We start from the raw sequence: 21,828 nt of genomic DNA on the forward strand, positions 1-21,828 counted from the left end.
GAGCAGGGGGAGTTCTCCCCAGTGTCCTGATCAATATTAATCCCTCAACCAACACCTAAAACAGATGATCTGGTCATTTATCACATTGCTGTTTGTGGGATCTTGCTGTGCGCAAATTGGCTGCCGTGTTTCCTACATTACAACAGTGACTACACTTCAAAAAGTACTTCATCGGCTGTAAAGCGTTTTGAGACGAAAGGCAATACAAGTTCTTTCTTTTCTTTCTTCTTGGTGATGGTGTTCACGGGGAGGGAGGGGAGGGGAGGGAGTGGAGTGGAGTGAAGTGAGGGAGTGGAGTGAAGTGAGGGAGTGGAGTGGAGTGAGGGGAGTGGAGGGGAGTGGAGGGAGGGAGGGAGTGGAGGGGAGGGGAGGGGAAGAGAGGGAGAGGAGGGAGTGGAGGGGAGGGAGTGGAGGGGAGGGAGGGAGTGGAGGGGAAGAGAGGAAGGGAGGGAGGGGAGGGAGGGAGTGGAAGGAGGGGAGGGAGTGGAGGGGAGGGAGGGGAGGGGAGGGAGTGGAGTGGAGGGGAGGGAGTGGAGTGGAGGGGAGGGAGGGGAGGGGGTGGAGTGGAGGGGAGGGAGGGGAGGGGGGTGGAGTGGAGGGGAGGGAGTGGAGTGGAGGGAGTGGAGGGGGGGAGGGAGTGGAGGGGAGGGAGGGGGTGCTGCTCTGAAGTAAACCTGGGTGAGTTGCTGTGGTGCACCCTGTCGATCAGACACACTGCAGGGACGGTGTGTCGTTGGCTGTGCAGATCGATACTGAGTCTGGAGGCAGGAGTGTCGATCAGGTGAAGTGTCTGGTTCTTGTTGGACTGGACACAGACTGATCTCGGAAGCTTTGGACACACTCTTGGACCTTTATTCAGTCAATGTTGAGATCGTTCCAAGCACCCAATATCATTGTCCTGTTGTTCTTGTGTCTCTCTCTGAACTCCCTGTGCTCCTCCTCGATCTTACTCCCACTGTTTGCGCACCAAAAATTGCAAAATTTCCCATCCTATTTTTGAACTCAATATAAATTCTGTATAAACACAACTCCTTATTCTAGCACTGTGATAGGATCCTCACTATCACTACTGCCCCACCCCTCTCTTACCCTCCCTGTCTCTCCTGAATATGTTATAATTAGGAATATTAAGTTTCATTTCTCTCCAGACTCATTAATGCTTTTAATTCTCCAATTTTCTTTCTGATCATTGATCCAATCACATCCATGCCGCTCAATCCTGAATCCAGTTATTTGGAGTGTTCATCTTCATTTTTTTTTCTGGTTTTCTCATTTAATATTTTGATGCCCATGTTTTTATCTCATTATCTCAAAACCTCTTTCCCTTTCTCCTCACTGAGGGGTTTGCTGCACCACTTCAGAGGGTAGTTAAGAGTCAACCAAGTCAGTGTGGGACTGGAGTCACATACAGGCCGAGACCGGGTAAGGACGGCAGGTTTCCTTCCCGGAAGGGTTTTTATGACAATCCGACAGCTTCATGGTCACTTCAACTGCTCTCAGCTTTTTAATTTCAGATTTGTTAAACTGAATTGGTTTATTAGTCCAGGTCTCTCGATTACTGGTCCAGCAACTGAACAATGACACCACACGACTGATACAGGAGGAAAGCCCATTTGTGTGAAGTAAAAGATGATTTTGGTTGAAGCATAAATATTGACCAGGACACTGAGGAGAACTCCCCTGCTCTTCTTCAAATAGTGGCTGTGCAGCACTCCCTCAGTACTGACCCTCCGACAGTGCGGCGCTCCCTCAGTACTGACCCTCCGACAGTGCAGCGCTCCCTCAGTACTGACCCTCCGACAGCGCAGCGCTCCCTCAGTGCTGACCCTCCGACAGTGCAGCGCTCCCTCAGTACTGACCCTCCGACAGTGCAGCGCTCCCTCAGTACTGACCCTCCGACAGTGCAGCGCTCCCTCAGTGCTGACCCTCCGACAGTGCAGCGCTCCCTCAGTGCTGACCCTCCGACAGTGCAGCGCTCCCTCAGTGCTGACCCTCCGACAGTGCGGCGCTCCCTTAGTACTGATCCTCCGACAGTGCGGCGCTCCCTCAGTGCTGACCCTCCGACAGTGCGGCGCTCCCTCAGTACTGACCCTCCGACAGTGCGGCGCTCCCTCAGTACTGACCCTCCGACTGTGCAGCGCTCCCTCAGTACTGACCCTCCGACAGTGCGGCGCTCCCTCAGTACTGACCCTCCGACAGTGCGGCGCTCCCTCAGTACTGACCCTCCGACAGTGCAGCGCTCCCTCAGTACTGACCCTCCGACAGTGCTGCACTCCCTCAGTACTGACCCTCCGACAGTGCGGCGCTCCCTCAGTACTGACCCTCCGACAGTGCTGCACTCCCTCAGTACTGACCCTCCGACTGTGCAGCGCTCCCTCAGTACTGACCCTCCGACAGTGCGGCGCTCCCTCAGTACTGACCCTCCGACAGTGCGGCGCTCCCTCAGTACTGACCCTCCGACAGTGCGGCGCTCCCTCAGTACTGACCCTCCGACAGTGCTGCACTCCCTCAGTACTGACCCTCCGACTGTGCAGCGCTCCCTCAGTACTGACCCTCCGACAGTGCGGCGCTCCCTCAGTACTGACCCTCCGACAGTGCGGCGCTCCCTCAGTACTGACCCTCCGACAGTGCGGCGCTCCCTCAGTACTGACCCTCCGACAGTGCGGCGCTCCCTCAGTACTGCACTGGGAGTGTCGGCCTGGATTTTGTACTCAAGTCTCTGGAGTGGGACTCAAACCCACGACCTTCTGACTCGGAGGGGAGAGTGCGAGCCACTGAGCCCCGGCTGACACCTGTAGCAAAAGGGTCGGCGCCCGTGTGACCCGTGTCGCGGCGAGGGTCGGCGCCCGTGTGACCCGTGTCGCGGCGAGGGTCGGCGCCCGTGTGACCCGTGTCGCGGCGAGGGTCGGCGCCCGTGTGACCCGTGTCGCGGCGAGGGTCGGCGCCTGTGTGACCCGTGTCGCGGCGAGGGTCGGCGCCCGTGTGACCCGTGTCGCGGCGAGGGTCGGCGCCCGTGTGACCCGTGTCGCGGCGAGGGTCGGCGCCTGCGGGTGGGACGAAGGGGAGAATGGTGCACATTGATTGCACGGTTTGAGACTCTCTCTGTACACAGTACAAACCCTGCAGGCAGCAGGGTCTCCCCGTAGTGACTGTCCCCTGTCTGGATCGAGCATGGAGCCCCCTCGCTCTGCTCCTCACTGAATTATTTGAAACTTATATTTTAAAGATTTCAGCTGTTAAACATGGCAGAAAACCCAGTCTCAGTAAATTACATGCAGGCAGATAAGCAGCTCGAAGCTGAAGTAATAATTAATCACTTTCTATATTTACAGGAGCAATGGCATCGACCAGCGTTTAAATTGATCACTAAATAATCTCTCTTGCACAACAGTTACACAGGCCAACCCAACCAAACAACATCTGGTAAAAACAACTTCCCCAAATCATGTGTTGATGTGAGCAGTGGCGTGAGCTCGGGGATCCTGATCATGTGAGAGCAGCTTCTGGTTCAGGGAGTCCAAGTAATGGGATGTTATCCGGTGACCTCCCTCCGTTATTCCTCTGGCATCGGCTCTCGGTTTGAGGGATGTGCAAATGGGGAAAGGCTATTTAATCTGTTAAACACATCTCTTGGATGATTGGTGGTTTGTATTGTGAGAGTCATCAATGATGGTGAAATTTCCTGAGGGAGGAGGTTGAACAAAGGAACAACCCCCAGGAAACTCGAACTGAGCGTGCAGAAAACCGCCCAGAGATTGGGGGGAGCGCGGGGATGACGGGTGAGCAGGGTTGTGGGGGGGAGGTGGAGAGCAGGAGGAGGGAGAGCACGGGGCGGGGATCGTGTTTTTGGTTAAGAGTGCTATTTTCTGAAGTTTGGATTGCCCACAATGACTGCACTGGTCTCTCTTGAACTTACTGTCCTGTGTTCCCAAAGGAACTTCCATCAAATAAACCTTCCCAGTGGCTCATTCGTGACCTCCCATCCCTGGGCCGTAATCTGGGTATGGTAGCATAGCGGTTATGTTACTGGACTAGTAATCCAGAGGCTGGGACTAATAATCCGGAGTCATGAGTTCAAATCCCACCACGGCAGCTGGGGAATTTAAATTCAATTAATTAAATAAAAAACCTGGAATTAAAAAATACTAGTATCAGTGATGATGGCCACGAAACTACCAGATTGTTGTAAAAACCCATCTGGTTCACTAATGTCCTTTAGGGAAGGAAACCTGCCGTCCTTACCCGGTCTGGCCTATATGTGACTCCAGACCCACAGCAATGTGGTTGACTCTTATTTACCCTCAGAAATGGCCTAGCAAGACACTCAGTTGTACAATCTCGCTACGAAAAGTCATAATAAGAATAAAACCGGACGGAGCACCCGGCACCGGACACGACAAAGGCATACCAAGCCCAGTCGACCCTGCAAAGTCCTCTCTAGCATCTGGGGACTTGTGCCAAATTAGGGAGAGCTGTCCCACAGACTAGTCAAGCAACAGCCTGACATAGCCATACTCACAGAATGATACCTTTCAGCCAACGTCCCAGACTCTTCCATTACCATCCCTGGGTATGTCCTGTCCCACCGGCAGGACAGACCCACCAGAGGTGGCGGTACAGCGATATACAGTCAGGATGGAGTGACCCTGGGAGTCCTCAACATTGACTCTGGACCCCATGAAATCTCATGGCATCAGGTCAAACATGGGCAAGGAAACCTCCTGCTGATTACCACCTACTGCCCTCCCTCAGCTGATGAATCAGTCCTCCTCCATGTTGAGCACCACTTGGAGGAAGCACTGAGGGTAGCAAGGGCACAGAATGTACTCTGGGTGGGGGACTTCAATGTCCATCACCAAGAGTGGCTCGGTAGCACCACTACTGACCGAGCTGGCCGAGTCCAGAAGGACCTAGCTGCCAGACTGGGCCTGCGGCAGGTGGTGAGCGAACTAACACGAGGGAAAAACCTACTTGACCTCCTCCTCACAAATCTACCTGTCGCAAATGCATCTGTCCATGACAGTACTGGTAGGAGTGACCAACGCACAGTCCTCGTGGAGACGAAGTCCTGTCTTTGCACTGAGGACACCATCCAACGTGTTGTGTGGCACTACCACCGTGCTAAATGGGATAGATTCAGAACAGATCCAGCAGCTCAAAACTGGGCATCCATGAGGCACTGTGGGCCATCAGCAGCAGCAGAATTGTATTCCAGCACAATCTGTAACCTCATGGCCCGGCATATTCCTCACTCTACCATTACCAACAAGCCAGGGGATCAACCCTGGTTCAATGAGGAGTGTAGAAGAGCATGCCAGGGGCAGCACCAGGCGTACCTAAAAATGAGGTGCCAACCTGGTGAAGCTACAACTCAGGACTACATGCATGCTAAACAGCGGAAGCAACATGCTATAGACAGAGCGAAGCGATTCCACAACCAACGGATCAGATCAAAGCTCTGCAGTCCTGCCACATCCAGTTGTGAATGGTGGTGGACAATTAAACAACTAACGGGAGGAGGAGGCTCTGCAAACATCCCAATCCTCAATGATGGCGGAGTCCAGCACGTGAGTGCAAACGACAAGGCTGAAGCGTTTGCAACCATCTTCAGCCAGAAGTGCCGAGTGGATGATCCATCTCGGCCTCCTCCCGATATCCCCACCATCACAGAAGCCAGTCTTCAGCCAATTCGATTCACTCCACGTGATATCAAGAAACGGCTGAGTGCACTGGATACAGCAAAGGCTATGGGCCCCGACAACATCCCGGCTGTAGTGCTGAAGACTTGTGCTCCAGAACTAGCTGCGCCTCTAGCCAAGCTGTTCCAGTACAGCTACAACACTGGCATCTACCCGACAATGTGGAAAATTGTCCAGGTATGTCCTGTCCATAAAAAGCAGGACAAATCCAATCAAGCCAATTACCGCCCCATCAGTCTACTCTCAATCATCAGCAAAGTGATGGAAGGTGTCATCGACAGTGCTATCAAGCGGCACTTACACACAATAACCTGCTCACCGATGCTCAGTTTGGGTTCCGCCAGGACCACTCGGCTCCAGACCTCATTACAGCCTTGGTCCAAACATGGACAAAAGAGCTGAATTCCAGAGGTGAGGTGAGAGTGACTGCCCTTGACATCAAGGCAGCATTTGACCGAGTGTGGCATCAAGGAGCCCGAGTAAAATTGAAGCCAATGGGAATCAGGGGGAAAACTCTCCAGTGGCTGGAGTCGTACCTAGCACAAAGGAAGATGGTAGTGGTTGTTGGAGGCCAATCATCTCAGCCCCAGGGCATTGCTGCAGGAGTTCCTCAGGGCAGTGTTCTAGGCCCAACCATCTTCAGCTGCTTCATCAATGACCTTCCCTCCATCATAAGGTCAGAAATGGGGATGTTCGCTGATGATTGCACAGTGTTCAGTTCCATTCGCAACCCCTCAGATAATGAAGCAGTCCGTGCCCGCATGCAGCAAGACCTGGACAACATCCAGGCTTGGGCTGATAAGTGGCAAGTCACATTCACACCTGACAAGTGCCAGGCAATGACCATCTCCAACAAGAGAGAGTCTAACCACCTCCCCTTGACATTCAACGACATTACCATCGCCGAGTCTCCCACTATCAACATCCTGGGGGTCACCATTGACCAGAAACTTAACTGGACCAGCCACATAAATACTGTGGCTACAAGAGCAGGTCAGAGGCTGGGTATTCTGCGGCGAGTGACTCACCTCCTGACTCCCCAAAGCCTTTCCACTATCGACAAGGCACAAGTCAGGAGTGTGATGGAATGCTCTCCACTTGCCTGGATGAGTGCAGCTCCAGAAGCTCGACACCATCCAGGACAAAGCAGCCCGCTTGATTGGCACCCCATCCACCACCCTAAACATTCACTCCCTTCACCACCGGCGCACAGTGGCTGCAGTGTGTACCATCCACAGGATGCACTGCAGCAACTCGCCAAGGCTTCTTCGACAGCACCTCCCAAACCCACGACCTCTACCACCTAGAAGGACAAGAGCAGCAGGCGCATGGGAACAACACCACCTGCACATTCCCCTCCAAGTCACACACCATCCCGACTTGGAAATATATCACCATTCCTTCATCATCGCTGGGTCAAAATCCTGGAACTCCCTTCCTAACAGCACTGTGGGAGAACTTTCACCACACGGACTGCAGCGGTTCAAGAAGTCGGCTCACCACCACCTTCTCAAGGGCAATTAGGGATGGGCAATAAATGCCGGCCTTGCCAGCGACGCCCACATCCCATGAACAAATAAAAAAAAAAGTAACTTAATCCACAAAGACCAAGGCCCAGATTCCAGCCTTGGTCTGTGCTGCATCAGCTGATCTCGCTCAGGGTTCGGGAGAGGAAATCAGCCAGGCAATCTGTCCCCAATCACGATCCAATGACACCTGCTGGAAAATGTGGGTGTCAGTTGAGAGCAAGAGCATCTGTACTGGAATCCCGTACCCCAGTGAGAGTCAGTGTCTGTGGAACCCGTACCCCAGTGAGAGTCATAGTCCTTGGAACCCGTACCCCAGTGCGAGTCGGTGTCTGTGGGACCCGTACCCCAGTGAGAGTCAGTGTCTGTGGAACCCGTACCCCAGTGAGAGTCATAGTCCTTGGAACCCGTACCCCAGTGCGAGTCGGTGTCTGTGGGACCCGTACCCCAGTGAGAGTCAGTGTCTGTGGGACCCGTACCCCAGTGAGAGTCAGTGTCTGTGGGACCCGTACCCCAGTGAGAGTCAGTGTCCGTGGAACCCGTACCCCAGCGAGAGTCAGTGTCCGTGGAACCCGTACCCCAGTGAGAGTCAGTGTCTGTGGGACCCGTACCCCAGTGAGAGTCAGTGTCTGTGGGACCCGTACCCCAGTGAGAGTCAGTGTCTGTGGGACCCGTACCCCAGTGAGAGTCAGTGTCCGTGGAACCCGTACCCCAGTGAGAGTCAGTGTCTGTGGGACCCGTACCCCAGTGAGAGTCAGTGTCCGTGGAACCCGTACCCCAGTGAGAGTCAGTGTCCGTGGGACCCGTACCCCAGTGAGAGTCGGTGTCTGTGGGACCCGTACCCCAGTGAGAGTCAGTGTCTGTGGAACCCGTACCCCAGTGAGAGTCAGTGTGTGTGGGACCCGTACCCCAGTGAGAGTCAGTGTCTGTGGAACCCGTACCCCAGTGAGAGTCAGTGTCCGTGGGACCCGTACCCCAGTGAGAGTCAGTGTCCGTGGGACCCGTACCCCAGTGAGAGTCAGTGTCTGTGGGACCCGTACCCCAGTGAGAGTCAGTGTCTGTGGGACCCGTACCCCAGTGAGAGTCGGTGTCTGTGGGACCCGTACCCCAGTGAGAGTCAGTGTCCGTGGGACCCGTACCCCAGTGAGAGTCGGTGTCTGTGGGACCCGTACCCCAGTGAGAGTCAGTGTCTGTGGAACCCGTACCCCAGTGAGAGTCAGTGTGTGTGGGACCCGTACCCCAGTGAGAGTCAGTGTCCGTGGGACCCGTACCCCAGTGAGAGTCAGTGTCCGTGGGACCCGTACTCGAGTGAGAGCAAAAGATTTGATTTTTTCTTTTTAATCATTTGATTTTTTTTCCCTCTTGCAGCTGGGCAAAGTCTATGGGATCGAGTCACATGTCCTGTCGCCTGCAGAGACGAAGGACCTTTACCCTCTGATGAAAGTGGGTGACCTGTATGGCACTCTGTACGTCCCCACAGATGGCACCATGGACCCTGCAGGAACCTGCTCCACGTTGGCACGGGCTGCCACTGCCCGAGGGGCCTTGGTAAGTAACCCAGCGGAAATTACATCTGAAGCTGACTCGGTTTGAAACTAATCCCGGTTGCTGACACCTGCTGTTTTCCAAGACCCTCCTCGTTACAGGATTGTGTCACACGGACCGACAAACCAGTCTGAGTCTCATGGTTCGTGCACTGCCGTGTGGAATAGTTTGATTGTTGAGTGGGTCAGATGGACATCGGAGGCACTGAGAAGGTCACCCCTGGACACATTCTACCAATCGGCTTCTGCCATCTGCAGTAACCTATGGATCGAATTTCTAGTTTAATTGGTTGATGTGTCTGTTGATCTGAAGAGGCTCCGCTGAGTGAGAGGTGGGTCTGCACAGGAGCTTCGGACCGGAGTCTGCCCAACAACTGCTGGGCTCCTGCAAACAAAAGGCTGTTTGAACTAATTCAGAATAAATTGAGGAGACGCCTCCCATCTGGTGCACTGCCCTTTCCTGAGCTCAGTCCATGTTCTTCAAACACTGGTTGGAAAACATGGCCTGTAATCACTTTGAATCAGTTCAGCTCCACCTACCTCCTGATTTAACAGTGATCGTCTGCAGGTAAACATTAGCCTTACCTGCTGCAGCCCTTAAAACCTCCGCAGTTAATGTCAACAATAACATGTTGTCTTTATGTAGCACCTTTTAATAGAGAAAAACATCCCAAGGTGCTTCATAGAGGGATGAAGAAAGAAAGGACACGGAACCAAAGCAGGAATCAGTCCTGCTCCAATGCCCCAGCCCATGAAGGTGTTCATTGAGTTGTTTTATCGAAAAGCTTGTTAAAATAATTCAGGCGTACGGTATAAGAGGAAGTGCAGCAGCCTGGATCGTAAACAGAGTGTCAGGGAAATGAGTGCTGCTCAGGCTGAGAAGGTTTGGAGGTGGCCCCCCCCAGGGGTCAATAGCGGGCCCCCCCAGGGGTCAATAGCGGACCCCCTAGGGGTCAGTAGCGGGCCCCCCAGGGGTCAGTAGCGGGCCCCCCAGGGGTCAGTAGCGGGCCCCCTAGGGGTCAATAGCGGCCCCCCCAGGGGTCAGTAGCGGCCCCCCCCAGGGGTCAGTAGCGGGCCCCCCAGGGGTCAGTAGCGCCCCCCCCCCCCCAGGGGTTAATAGTGGGCCCCCCAGGGGTCAATAGCGGGCCCCCCCAGGGGTCAGTAGCGGCCCCCCAGGGGTCAATAGCAGGCCCCCCCAGGGGTCAATAGTGGGCCCCCCAGGGGTCAATAGCGGGCCCCCCAGGGGTCAGTAGCGGGCCCCCCAGGGGTCAGTAGCGGGCCCCCTAGGGGTCAATAGCGGCCCCCCCAGGGGTCAGTAGCGGCCCCCCCCAGGGGTCAGTAGCGGCCCCCCCCCCAGGGGTCAGTAGCGGCCCCCCCCCAGGGGTCAGTAGCGGGCCCCCCCAGGGGTCATTCTCGGTATTAACAGATGATCTGAACTTGGAGATGGGAATCACATTGTCAAAATTTGCTGACGACACAAAGGCAGGAAGTTTGGGAAACAGTAAGGGGGACTGTGAAAGACCAGGAAGATATGAGGGGGAATCTAATCAAGATCTTCAATATGATTCAGGGATTTGATAGAGTAGATACGGAGAAACTATTTCCTCTGATGGGGGAGTCCAGAACAAGAGGACTGAGAGGGACAGATTATTGTTGGGTAAGGTTATCAGGGGTATTGAAGTAAATGGAGTTGAGGTACAGATCAGCCATGATCTAATTGAATGGCGGAACGGGCTCACCGGGCCGAATGGCCTGCATCTGTGCTGTAAATTTCCGTGGTTCAGGGGCATCTGGGACTTCCTAAACACTCTTGTCTTGAGATTGAATCAAAAGCTCCCAGTGATCTGTCACAGGCCCCACCGCCACAGGCCCCACCGCCACAGGCCGCACCGCCACAGGCCCCACCGCCACAGGCCCCACCGCCACAGGCCCCACCGCCACAGGCCCCACCGCCACAGGCCGCACCGCCACAGGCCGCACCGCCACAGGCCCCTCCGCCACAGGCCCCACCGCCACAGGCCCCACCGCCACAGGCCTCAACACTGCCCCTGGACTGAAGCAGATTCCGGAACGCGGAACACCGAGATATTTGCATTTTGTTATTGATGACCTTGTATGCAATGTGGCAGAGCCGTGGGTCGCAGGATCTGAGGTCTCGGTCTGGGGCCTGGGGTCTGGGGTCGTGGGTCTGGGGTCGTGGGTCTGCGGTCTGGGGTCGTGGGTTTGGGGTCTGCGGTTGTGGGTCTGGGGTCGTGGGTCTGCGGTCTGGGGTCTGGGGTCGTGGGTTTGGGGTCTGCGGTTGTGGGTCTGCGGTCTGGGGTCGTGAGTCTGGGGTCGTGGGTCTGGGGTCGTGGGTTTGGGGTCTGCGGTTGTGGGTCTGGGGTCGTGGGTCTGGGGTCGTGGGTCTGCGGTCGTGGGTCTGGGGTCTGGGGTTGTGGGTCTGGGGTCGTAGGTCTGGGGTCGTGGGTCTGGGGTCATGGGTCTGGGGTCGTGGGTCTGGGGTCGTGGGTCTGGGGTCTGGGGTCTGGGGCCTGCGGTCATGGGTCTGGGGTCTGGGGTCTGGGGCCTGCGGTCATGGGTCTGGGGTCTGCGGTCTGGGGTCATGGGTCTAGGGTCTGGGGTCTGCGGTCATGGGTCTGGGGTCTGCGGTCTGGAGTTTGTGGGTCGGGGGTCTGGGGTCTGCGGTCATGGGTCTGGGGTCTGGGGTCTGGGGTCTGGGGTCTGCGGTCATGGGTCTGGGGTCTGGGGTTGTGGGTCTGGGGTTGTGGGTCTGGGGTTGTGGGTCTGGGGTCTGGGGTCTGGGGTCGTGGGTCTGGGGTCGTGGGTCTGGGGTCGTGGGTCTGGGGTCTGGTGTCTGTGGTTGTGGGTCTGGGGTCGTGGGTCTGGGGTCGTGGGTCTGGGGTCGTGGGTCTGGGGTCGTGGGTCTGGGGTCGTGGGTCTGGGGTCGTGGGTCTGGGGTCGTGGGTCTGGGGTCTGGGGTCGTGGGTCTGGGGTCGTGGGTCTGGGGTCGTGGGTCTGGGGTCGTGGGTCTGGGGTCGTGGGTCTGGGGTCGTGGGTCTGCGGTCATGGGTCTGGGGTCTGCGGTCATGGGTCATGGGTCTGGGGTCTGCGGTTGTGGGTCTGGGGTCTGCGGTCTGGAGTTTGTGGGTCGGGGGTCATGGGTCGGGGGTCATGGGTCTGGGGTCTGCGGTCATGGGTCATGGGTCTGGGGTCTGCGGTCGTGGGTCTGGGGTCTGCGGTCTGGGGTCTGGGGTCTGGGGTCTGCGGTCATGGGTCTGGGGTCTGCGGTCTGGAGTTTGTGGGTCTGGGGTCTGGGGTCTGCGGTCATGGGTCTGGGGTCTGGGGTCTGCGGTCATGGGTCTGGGGTCTGGGGTTGTGGGTCTGGGGTTGTGGGTCTGGGGTCTGGGGTTGTGGGTCTGGGGTCTGGGGTCTGGGGTCTGGGGTTGTGGGTCTGGGGTCTGGGGTTGTGGGTCTGGGGTCTGGGGTTGTGGGTCTGGGGTCTGGGGTCTGGGGTCGTGGGTCTGGGGTCTGTGGTTGTGGGTCTGGGGTCTGCGGTCATGGGTCTGGGGTCTGCGGTCTGGAGTTTATGGGTCGTGGGTCTGGGGTCGGGGGTCTGGGGTCGTGGGTCTGGGGTCTGCGGTCGTGGGTTAGGTTTCTACACATCCTGGTACTTTGATGGTTCCTTCATTTCTCGCACTAGGTGATTGAGAACTGCCCAGTGACAGGTATCCAGGTGAAGGTGGATGATTTTGGGGTGAGACGAGTCACTGGAGTGGAGACAGAGTATGGAACGATACAGACAGCTTGTGCGATTAACTGTGCAGGTGAGACAGCAAAGATCAGTGAATGAGCCGTTCAGCGATAGAGTAGGTTGTGGATGTGCTGAGATTATTAACCTGCGGTACAGTGTCTGCTGGCTGTTGTAGTGATTGGACGGGTGGACCTTGCAGATCTCTCCAGTTTACCCCTGAGATGCACTGAGTCACAATACAGAAAGAACCTGTGTTTATATCTCACCTTATCACATCCTTAGGACCTCCCAATGTGCTTCACTGCCAATGAAGTACTTTTGAAGTAGACTCACTGTTGTAATGTAGGAAACATAGCAGCCAATTTGTGTACAGCAAGATCCCACAGGCACCACTGAGATAAGTAACCAGTTAATCTGTTTTGGTGGTGTGAAATGAGGGGAATATTGCCCAGGACACTGGGAGACCTTGCTACTCTTTCAATAATGGCATGCAATCATTAACATCCACCTAATGAGGCTGATGGGACCCCAGTTTAATATCTCATCCAAAAGACGGCACCTCCGATGGTGCAGCACTCCCTCGGTACTGTGATTCCGCCCTGGATTGGGGGAAGCAGATTCAATAATAGCTTTTGAAAGTTATTATTGAATCTGCTTCCACCGCCCTTTCAGGCAGCGCATTCCAGATCATAACAACTCGCTGTTTAAAAAAATGTTTCCCCATCTCCCCTCTGGTTCTTTTGCCGATTACCTTAAATCTGTGTCCTCTGGTTACCGACCCTCCTGCCACTGGAAACAGTTTCTCCTTATTTACTCTCTCAAAACCCCTCATGATTTTGAACCCCTCGATTAAATCTCCCCTTAACCTTCTCTGCTCTAAGGAGAACAATCCCAGCTTCTCCAGTCTCTCCACATAACTGAAGTCTCTCATCCCTGGTACCATTCTAGTATATTTCTTCCGCATCTCTAAGGCCTTGACATCCTTCCTAAAGTGCGGTGCCCAGAATTGAACACAATACTCCAGCTGGGGCCTAACCAGTGATTTATAAAGGTTTAGCATAACTTCCTTGCTTTTGTACTCTATGCCTCTGTTTACAAATCCCTGGATCCCATATGCTTTTTAACAGGCTTCTTAACTTGTTCTGCCACCTTCAAAGATTAGTGTATGTGAACCCCCAGGTCTCTCTGTTCCTGCACCCCCTTTAATATTGTACCATTTAGTTTATTTTGCCTCTCCTCATTCTTCCTACCAAAATGCATCACTTCACACTTCTCTGCATTAAATTTCATCTGCCATGTGTCTGCCCATTTCACCAGTCTGTCTCTGTCCTCCTGAAGTCTGTTACTATCCCTCTCACTGTTTACCACATTTCCGAGTTTCAAGTCATCTGCAAACTTTGAAATTATACCCTGTATACCCGAGTCCAGGTCATTAATATATTATCAAAAAGAGCAATGGTCCTAATACTGACCCCTGGGGGACACCACTGTAAACTTCCCTCCAGTCTGAAAAACATCCATTCACCACCACTCTCTGCTTTCTGTCCTATATCCAATTTTGTATCCACGCTGTCACTGTCCCTTTAATCCCATGGGCTTGAATTTTGTTAACAAGTCTATTATGTGGCACTTTATCAAATGCCTTTTGAAAGTCCATACTCAACATCAACCGCACTCCCCTCATCAACCCTCTCCGTTACTTCATCAAAGAACTCAACCAAATTAATCAAACACAATTGTCCTTTAACAAATCCGTGCTGACTTTCATTTATTAGCCCATAGTTTTCCAAGTGCCAATTAATTTTGTCCGAGATTATTGTCTCTAGAAGTTTCCCACCCCCGATGTTAGGCTGACAGGCCTGTAATTACCGGGTTTATCCCTCTCCCCTTTTTTGAACAGGGATGTAACATTTGGAATCCTCCAGTCCTCTGGCACTGCCCCCGTATCTAAGGAGGATTGGAAGATTGTGGCCAGAACCTCCGCAATTTCCACCCTTACTTCCCTCAGTAACCTGGGATGGATCCCATCCGGACCGGGTGACTTTTCTTCTTTGAGTATTGCCAATCTTTTAAGTACCTCCTCTTTATCTTTTTAACCCTATCCAATATCGCTGCTGCCTCCTCCTTTACTGCTACAATGGCAGCATCCTCTTCTCTATGAAGACGGATGCAAAGTGTTCATTAGTGCCTCAGCCGTGCCCTCTGCCTTCACAAGAAGATCTCCCTTTTTGTCCCTAATCAGTCCCACCCTTCCTTTGACTGCCCTTTTACTATTTATATGTCTATAAAAGACTTTTGGGTTCCTTTTATGTTAGTCGCTAATCTATTCTCATACTCTCCCTTTCCCCTCTTATTCCCTTTTTTAGATTTCTGATACTTTCTGTATTCAGCCTGGTTCTCGTCTGTATTGTGAACCTGACATTTATCATAAGCTTCATTTCTCTGTTTCATTTTAATCTCTATATCTTTAGTCATCCAGGGAGCTCTAGGATTGGATGCCCTTCCTTTCCCCCTTGTAGGAATGTGTCTATTCTGTACCTGAACTATCTCCTCCTTAAAGGCCACCCATTGTTCAATTACTGTTTTACCTGCCAGTATTTGATTCCAGTCCACCTGGGCAAGATCCCTTTTAACTCACTGAAATCAGCCCTTCTCCAGTTGAGTATTTTCACATTTGATTGTTCCTTGTCATTTTCCATAACTACTGTAAACCTAATATTGTGATCACTGTTTCCCCAATGCTCCCCCACTGAAACATGCTCCATTTGCCCCACTTCATTCCCCAGAACTAGATCCAGCACTGCTTCCTTGCTCGTTGGGCTGGAAACACACTTTTCAAGAAAGTTCTTCTGTACACATTTCAAGAATTTCTTCCCCTCGTTGTCCTTTACACTGTTATTTTTCCCAGTCGCCCATTATTACTATCCGAAAGATCTTGCTTTTTTTTTTTGTTTAACCAACGCAGATTATGGGACAATAGGATAAGATTGTTTAAAATGGTGAAAGAATGGGACAGGGTAGATAGAAGCAGTCTGTTTCCAGTAGTTGAGGGGTCAGAACAATGGGCCATCGATATAAGATTAAAATAAAGCAGAGAGCGGGAGAACGTTCTTCACACACAGAGTTGTGAGGCGGTGGGATTCACTGCCAGGGTTAGTGGTTGAGGCAGAAACTGTGTTGTGGAATTTTCTGCAATGGTGATATTGGCCTTGAGGGCCATAAATTAGACCGTGAGCTTCCTGAGCCTTCAGTGGTGAATTTCTGCCACAATTTCTGGAAAATAATATGCCAGAGGGAGTGCAGCGAAGGAACGGGAGCAAATGGCTAATTGTTAGTTAACAATTAATTTTACTCGTTGATTTCTGTGGGAATTTCAATCTGGTTTATTCGTCTATTTATTTATATCCGGCAGCAAATTACTGAAAGATATAAACTGCAATATATTATGAATTATCTGAGCTGGCAAAACCATGCTGACAAAATCTGAGCTGTTTATATCTTTATATCGAATATTGATCGAGAAATTGCAGCTTCCCCTTGGCTTCAATCATGTAATCAGCAACTGTAGAAAAGGTTGGAGCTGAGACTGCAGAATTCCTTCTCTGTTTTTCTCTCTCTTTCTTTCTGTCTCTTTCTCGTGCTAAAATCGACCTGGTGCCCCCTAATACCCTAATCCTAATACCCTAATACCCTAATACCCTAATACCCTAACCCTAATACCCTAACCCTAATACCCTAATACCCTAATACCCTAATACCCTAACCCTAATACCCTAATACCCTAACCCTAATACCCTAACCCTAATACCCTAATACCCTAACCCTAATACCCTAATACCCTAACCCTAATACCCTAACCCTAATACCCTAATACCCTAATACCCTAACCCTAATACCCTAACCCTAATACCCTAACCCTAATACCCTAATACCCTAATACCCTAACCCTAATACCCTAACCCTAATACCCTAACCCTAATACCCTAATACCCTAATACCCTAACCCTAATACCCTAACCCTAATACCCTAACCCTAATACCCTAATACCCTAATACCCTAACCCTAATACCCTAACCCTAATACCCTAACCCTAATACCCTAACCCTAATACCCTAATACCCTAACCCTAATACCCTAACCCTAATACCCTAACCCTAATACCCTAATACCCTAATACCCTAACCCTAATACCCTAACCCTAATACCCTAACCCTAATACCCTAATACCCTAATACCCTAACCCTAATACCCTAACCCTAATACCCTAATACCCTAATACCCTAATACCCTAACCCTAATACCCTAATACCCTAATACCCTAACCCTAATACCCTAACCCTAATACCCTAATACCCTAATACCCTAACCCTAATACCCTAACCCTAATACCCTAATACCCTAATACCCTAACCCTAATACCCTAATACCCTAATACCCTAACCCTAATACCCTAACCCTAATACCCTAATACCCTAACCCGAACCCTAACCCACCGAGACATCTCTCGATGCCTCAGTTCATGTATTTTGGGAATCTTGGACAGAAAAACGTGTTTTTGTTCCTTAAGTGTGTAGTCGCACTGCAGAAATACAGTGGGATTAAAACGGGAGGTGCAGGAGCAATAGATGTTTATATTAGGAGGCCTCCAGCTTACCTCGGTGACCAGCAGAGAGCAGGGTGTTTGCCAGTGTTGGTAACTCACTCTGTTCTGTTCAGGTGTGTGGGCCCGGGCGCTAGGGGTCATGGCAGGGGTCAATGTGCCACTCATCGCCATGCGCCATGCTTACGTGGTAACGGAGCGGATCGAAGGAATCCAGGTGCGTACGGGCAGTGGGCTGATCGCTCCCAGGGTTTTATTTTAATGTTTATCTTTTTAATTGTGCATTTAATTTATGCTCATATTGTGAGTGTAACCGGACCTGTCTGGAGCTCGCTGTCTGGGGCTCGCTGTCTGCGGCTCGCTGTCTGGACCTCGCTGTCTGCGGCTCGCTGTCTGGACCTCGCTGTCTGCGGCTCGCTGTCTGGACCTCGCTGTCTGCGGCTCGCTGTCTGGGGCTCGCTGTCTGGAGCTCGCTGTCTGCGGCTCGCTGTCTGGGGCTCGCTGTCTGGAGCTCGCTGTCTGGAGCTCGCTGTCTGCGGCTCGCTGTCTGAATGTGTTTAGACACTGCAGCCTGGCCCATTCATTTAGGGACACGGCCAGTTTTCACCCCTGCTCCCCTCCCTTGAAGACACTGACTCTCGCTGGGGTACAGGCTCCATTGCGTCTGGTTCCGCATCATCCTTCATATGGTGGCATCAGTGGGCTATTTGGCTATGGAGGGCATCACGACCGATCGGCTCCTGTTCTGACCCGACATCCAATGCACGTTGCGACAGGAGTTGCTGGACGGTGATCGGAGCAGGAGAGCTGGACTGACCCGTTACCCCTCCCTCACTGTAGATACTGAGGCTCAGTCGCAACAGCTCCAGACCTGAGACCCAAACTGGTGGCCCTCCTGCTCCAGGCCGCTGTGTTTACCCCTGAACTACAGGAGGTTCAGGGGGTCACTCACTGGCACTTGAGTGTGGCATTATGGGGTGAGCAACCCCCCTCAAGGGACACCCCCTGGGGACATCTCCATTCGAGGGACAAACCCCCTCGAGGGACACCTCCCTCGTCCACAATCCTCACCTGTGGGTACATGGAAACATTCCAGAGGGACTCGGAGCTCAGATCCTGAGTAGAGAGCACAGACCACAGCATGCAGACCAGCACCAAATCATCAATCTCAAGGACAGCCCGTGGCACTGCTGAGGCGGGAAGTGAATCTTAATGGACAGTGTAGAGGGAGCTTTACTCTGTATCTAACCCTGTACTTGCCCTGGGAGTGTTTGATGGGACAGTGTAGAGGGAGCTTTACTCTGTATCTAACCCTGTACCTGCCCTGGGAGTGTTTGATGGGACAGTGTAGAGGGAGCTTTACTCTGTATCTAACCCTGTACCTGCCCTGGGAGTGTTTGATGGGACAGTGTAGAGGGAGCTTTACTCTGTTTCTAACCCTGTACCTGCCCTGGGAGTGTTTGATGGGACAGTGTAGAGGGAGCTTTACTCTGTATCTAACCCGTGCTGTACCTGCCCTGGGAGTGTTTGATGGGACAGTGTAGAGGGAGCTTTACTCTGTATCTAACCCGTGCTGTACCTGCCCTGGGAGTGTTTGATGGGACAGTGTAGAGGGAGCTTTACTCTGTATCTAACCCTGTACTTGCCCTGGGAGTGTTTGATGGGACAGTGTAGAGGGAGCTTTACTCTGTATCTAACCCTGTACCTGCCCTGGGAGTGTTTGATGGGACAGTGTAGAGGGAGCTTTACTCTGTATCTAACCCGTGCTGTACCTGCCCTGGGAGTGTTTGATGGGACAGTGTAGAGGGCGTGTCTGTTGGTAAATCGTGTTCTGAACTCACTTACTCGTCATTGTTTTCCCTCCCAGAACATGCCGAATGTTCGCGATCACGATGCCTCTGTGTACCTCCGTCTCCAAGGCGATGCCCTGTCTGTCGGTGGATATGAGCCAAATCCGAACTTCTGGGAAGAGGTAAGAGTCTTGTGTGTGAGAGGGAGAGACGGAGCTGGAGCAGGCGGCAGTGACAGTGTGGAGCTGGGAGTCGAGAAGGATGAGGAGGGATCATGCACCTTGGTGACTGTCAGAGGATGCTTTTTGTGACTTTGATTAGAGTGCACAGGGCCTGTGGGGGGTGATTAATTGGTGGTTAGAGTGTACAGAGCCTGTGGGGGGTGATTAATTGGGGGTTGGAGTGTCCAGAGCCTGTGGGGGGTGATTAATTGGGGGTAGAGTGTACAGGGCCTGTGGGAGGTGATTAATTGGGGGTTGGAGTGTACAGGGCCTGTGGGAGGTGATTAATTGAGGGTAGAGTGTACAGAGCCTGTGGGGGGTGATTAATTGGGGGTTAGAGTGTACAGGGCCTGTGGGGGGTGATTAATTGGGGGTTGGAGTGTACAGGGCCTGTGGGAGGTGATTAATTGAGGGTAGAGTGTACAGAGCCTGTGGGGGGTGATTAATTGGGGGTTAGAGTGTACAGGGCCTGTGGGGGGTGATTAATTGGGGGTTAGAGTGTACAGAGCCTGTGGGAGGTGATTAATTGGGGGGTAGAGTGTACAGGGCCTGTGGGGGGTGATTAATTGGGGGGTAGAGTGTACAGGGCCTGTGGGGGGTGATTAATTGGGGGTTGGAGTGTACAGGGCCTGTGGGGGGTGATTAATTGGGGGGTAGAGTGTACAGAGCCTGTGGGGGGTGATTAATTGGGGGTTAGAGTGTACAGGGCCTGTGGGGGGTGATTAATTGGGGGTTAGAGTGTACAGGGCCTGTGGGGGGTGATTAATTGGGGGTTAGAGTGTACCTTACAAGGAGCGACTTCATGCACTGATGGGCCTTGTTGGTGTGAACCCATTCTGCTCTTATTTTGATTTTGCCGTCTCCTCTGGCAGATCTCGGATAAGTTTGCCTTCAGCCTCTTTGACCTGGACTGGGACGTCTTCACGCAGCTGATTGAAGGAGCCATCAATCGTATTCCCGCTCTGGAGAGGACCGGGGTGAAATCGACCGTGTGTGGCCCTGGTAAGGGAGGAGCTGAACACCAGTCCCTCGGAGGCGTTGGTGAAGATTTGGCAGAAGTCCGATTGCTGCTTTTATTTAATTCTGTCCGTGTGCCTCTGACCGGGTGTAGGGTCATCGCATAGAAACAGGAGGAGGCCATTCATCCCCTCAGGCCTGTTCCGCCATTCGATTGGATCAGGGCTGATCTGCATCTTAACTCCATTTACCCACCTTGGTTCTGTAACCCTCGATCCCCTCACCCAATAAAAATCTATCAATATCAGTCTTGAAATTTTCAATTGACCCCCAGCCTCAACAGCTTTTTGGGGGAGAGAGTTCCAGATTCCCACTCCCCTTTGTGTGATGAAGTGCTTCCCGACATCACCCCTGAACGGCCTGGCTCTAATTTTAAGGTTCTGCCCCCTTGTTCTGGACTCCCCCCACCAGAGGAAATAGTTTCTCTCTATCGACCCTATCAAATCCTTTAATCATCTTAAACACCTCGATTAGATCACCCCTTAATCTTCGACACTCGAGGGAATACAAGCCCAGTCTGTGCAACCTGTCCTCGGAATTTAACCCTTTTAGCCCCAGTATCATTCTGGTGAATCTGCATTAACCCTATCGCTGATCTTATTTTCCTCTCTTCCCGCTCGACATCAGGGGTACTGAGGCCAACTGAAGTGCCCCTCCCCAGCACCCCGATCAATATCAGGTAACCCCCTCCCCAGCACCCCGATCAATATCAGGTAACCCCCTCCCCTTTACCCCGATCAATATCAGGTAACCCCCTCCCCTTTACCCCGATCAATATCAGGTAACCCCCTCCCCTTTACCCCGATCAATATCAGGTAACCCCCTCCCCAGCACCCCGATCGATATCAGGTAACCCCCTCCCCTTTACCCCGATCAATATCAGGTAACCCCCTCCCCAGCACCCCGATCGATATCAGGTAACCCCCTCCCCTTTACCCCGATCGATATCAGGTAACCCCCTCCCCTTTACCCCGATCAATATCAGGTAACCCCCTCCCCTTTACCCCGATCAATATCAGGTAACCCCCTCCCCAGCACCCCGATCGATATCAGGTAACCCCCTCCCCTTTACCCCGATCAATATCAGGTAACCCCCTCCCCTTTACCCCGATCAATATCAGGTAACCCCCTCCCCAGCACCCCGATCAATATCAGGTAACCCCTCCCCTTTACCCCGATCAATATCAGGTAACCCCCTCCCCAGCACCCCGATCAATATCAGGTAACCCCCTCCCCTTTACCCCGATCAATATCAGGTAACCCCCTCCCCAGCACCCCGATCAATATCAGGTAACCCCCTCCCTTTTACCCCGATCGATATCAGGTAACCCCCTCCCCAGCACCCCGATCAATATCAGGTAACCCCCTCCCCTTTACCCCGATCAATATCAGGTAACCCCCTCCCCAGCACCCCGATCAATATCAGGTAACCCCCTCCCCTTTACCCCGATCAATATCAGGTAACCCCCTCCCCAGCACCCCGATCAATATCAGGTAACCCCCTCCCCTTTACCCCGATCAATATCAGGTAACCCCCTCCCCTTTACCCCGATCAATATCAGGTAACCCCCTCCCCAGCACCCCGATCAATATCAGGTAACCCCCTCCCCTTTACCCCGATCAATATCAGGTAACCCCCTCCCCTTTACCCCGATCGATATCAGGTAACCCCCTCCCCA

General features: G+C 52.9%; 1 protein-coding gene across 1 annotated transcript in view; it reads left to right on the forward strand.

Moving 5' to 3' along the window:
- LOC137300363 (sarcosine dehydrogenase, mitochondrial-like) overlaps window positions 1–21,828 on the forward strand; it is an 86,355-nt gene that overhangs the window by 9,000 nt on the left and 55,527 nt on the right. Inside the window, exons 3-7 of the mRNA XM_067969447.1 lie at window positions 8,594–8,773; window positions 12,470–12,593; window positions 17,238–17,338; window positions 18,989–19,093; window positions 20,005–20,134. Coding sequence (XP_067825548.1) covers window positions 8,594–8,773; window positions 12,470–12,593; window positions 17,238–17,338; window positions 18,989–19,093; window positions 20,005–20,134 — 640 coding nt within the window. The remainder of the gene's footprint in view (window positions 1–8,593; window positions 8,774–12,469; window positions 12,594–17,237; window positions 17,339–18,988; window positions 19,094–20,004; window positions 20,135–21,828) is intronic.

This window comes from Heptranchias perlo, chromosome 31 (assembly GCF_035084215.1).
Source record: "Heptranchias perlo isolate sHepPer1 chromosome 31, sHepPer1.hap1, whole genome shotgun sequence".
NCBI classification, from domain to species: Eukaryota; Metazoa; Chordata; class Chondrichthyes; order Hexanchiformes; family Hexanchidae; genus Heptranchias; species Heptranchias perlo.